We start from the raw sequence: 2,635 nt of genomic DNA on the forward strand, positions 1-2,635 counted from the left end.
TATTTTGTTAAAAATTGAACGATTTTAGAAAAGGATACTACGTGGTTAAAAATTTGGCCATTTAGTTTTTGTATTCTTGATCAAAATTCATATTTGTGGATTGTAAATTGTGTGGCGATTCAAAATCGCTATAAAGAATCCTCTTTCCTATCCCCACTACTGCCACTCATTTTTTATTTCATTTTTTTAGGGCTCAAATTTAATTTTTTGATGAAAAATCATATTTTCGTCTTGAAAAAATAATTCAAAACAATAAATGTTCTCATTATTAATAACTATTTTTTTAGGTCGTTTTAATGTCATGGTGACAAATAACAAGCAAAATTTAAGCGAAAAGCAAGCAATATTGCAGAATATCAAACGTGATATAGAAAGCAAAAATAGTAATATAGAGAAACTAAAAGAAGAAAAGAAAATAAGAGAAGCTTGGATCGCAAAGGCGGAACAAGAAAATAAAAAATGTTCAAAACTCAATAGAGAATATATGGTACTGTAATTTAGCAATAAAATAATGCGATTATTAGGCGATTGAAAACTTATATTTTTCTGTCTAAAATTCGATTATTTAGTTCAAAATGTATATTTTGGATTGAAAATACAATTATTGAATTGAAAATTCGGCTTTTTTAGATAATCTCAAATATTTTTGATTTTCAATTTAAACCATTTTTGTTTGAAATATCGAATATTATATTTTTCTTGAAAAATTCAGTTATTTTTGTTGAAAATTCATATTTTTGGTTATAAATACAATCATTTAGTTGAAAATTCATGTAGTTGGTTAAATAGTTTTTTTTTGGCTACATTCAAATTCAAGTTGAATTAAACTATTTTTTATTTCAAATAAAATCTTTTTGGTAAAAACTTAATCATTTCAGTTAAAAAATCATTTTTTGGTAGAAAATTAACCTTTTTGGTTTAAAATTCTTTTTTTGGATGAAAATTCATGTGTTTGGTAGAAAATTTAACTGATTTGTTAACAATCAGGTTTTTCTTGAAAATTCATTTTTTGAACTAATAATGTAACTATTCTATTTTTGGAAAAAATTCATCTTCTTTGTTAAAAGTTTAACTTTGCTTTTTCAAATTCGATTTTTTATTCCAGATTAATCTGCTTGGTAAAAAAATCATGTTTTTGGTTAAAAATTCATTTCTTTGGTTGAAAATTAAAATAATTTGTTGATAATTAGTTGTTTTTTTCGATGACAATTAATTTCTTTATCCGAAAATGGAACTGTTCTATTTTAGTAATAAATTAATTTTGTTCGTTAAACATTTATTTTTTGGTTCAAGATTCAACTATTTCGTTAAAATTTCATTTCTGGTTGGATACTCATTATTTTAGTTCAAAATTAATTTCTTTGGGTAGAAAATTTAACTATTTTGTTTTAAAAATTTTCAAAATGTAAATATTCCATTTTTGCTGAAAATTGCTAGGTTTTAGTTTAAAAATTCATCTTTTTAGTTGAAAAATCAACAGTTAGTTTAAGAATTTATTTTTTTGCCGGAGATTCATCTCTTTTGTTAAAAATTAAACTATTTAGTGAAACAAAATTTTTGAATTAATAATTCATTTGTTTAACTGAATGTTTCATTGTTCCGTTTTTGGAGGTAAATGTCTTTTTTTAGTTGAAAATTCAACTGTTTCTCTGAAAATTAATGTATTTTGTTAAATTTCTTATTTTTGGTAGAATATTCCTTGACTTGAAAATGCATTTCCTCGTTTCAAAAATTAACTATTTTGTTAATAACTTTTTGTTTGAAAATTAATTTCTTGACTTAAAAATGTTACTATTCCATTTTTCGTTAAAAATTTTTTCGTTTGGTTAAGAACAGATCATTTTTAATTGAAAATTCAACTACTTGGTTGAAAGTTGAACTAGTTTCTTAAAAATTCGGTTATTTTGTTGTTGTTGTAAAATACACTTTTGTTCAAAAATTTTACTATTTTATTTTTTATTACGAATTTATCATTTTTAGTTAATAATTGTACCATTCACTTGAAAATTTATCTTATTTAGTTCCAAACTGAACTACTTCATTTAAAGTGAAACTATTCTGTTCAAAATGCATTTTTTTCTTGTGAAAAAATAATTCTGTCAGCTGAAACTTGACCTATTGAATTTTTGGTTGAAAATTTATTAACTTTGTTGAAAATTCATTTCTTTGGTTGAAGATTATACTATTTGTTAAAATTTATCTTTTTATTTTTGATTTAAAATTGATCTTATTTAGTTAAAAATGGTACTATTCGTTTGAAAATTTATTTTTGTTGGTTAAAAAATGTAAATACTTCGTTTAATGTTAAACTATTTTGATGAAAATTATTTTTTTTATGAAAATTAATTTTTTAAATTAAAACTTGAACTAATTTATTCGTAATTTCAACATTTATCTTTTTTAGTTGAAAATTTAACTATTAGGATTTTATTTACAATTTTTTATAATAATTCTTCTTATTAAAAACTTTCAGATTCCAGACTTTAGCCTCAATTTATAATCAAGGTGAAGAGTGCCGTTATTACGCAGTAAATTGTCTCTGGAACAAAAAAATGGCCATTATGAATTAATGAAGGTCACCAAATGCAATTCAATAAAATGATAAAAATTAAATAAAAACTTTGTAATCCGAAAT

General features: G+C 22.4%; 1 protein-coding gene across 2 annotated transcripts in view; it reads left to right on the forward strand.

The window, feature by feature from the left end:
- Positions 1–2,635, forward strand: part of LOC117167441 (coiled-coil domain-containing protein 113-like) — a 14,071-nt gene extending 11,436 nt beyond the window's left edge. For both annotated transcript variants that reach the window (XM_033352376.1, XM_033352377.1), the window contains 2 exons: positions 288–487; positions 2,474–2,635. In XM_033352376.1, the coding sequence (XP_033208267.1) occupies positions 288–487; positions 2,474–2,500 (227 nt within the window). In that variant the 3' untranslated portion in view covers positions 2,501–2,635. The remainder of the gene's footprint in view (positions 1–287; positions 488–2,473) is intronic.

This window comes from Belonocnema kinseyi, chromosome 2, assembly GCF_010883055.1.
Source record: "Belonocnema kinseyi isolate 2016_QV_RU_SX_M_011 chromosome 2, B_treatae_v1, whole genome shotgun sequence".
NCBI lineage: Eukaryota > Metazoa > Arthropoda > Insecta > Hymenoptera > Cynipidae > Belonocnema > Belonocnema kinseyi.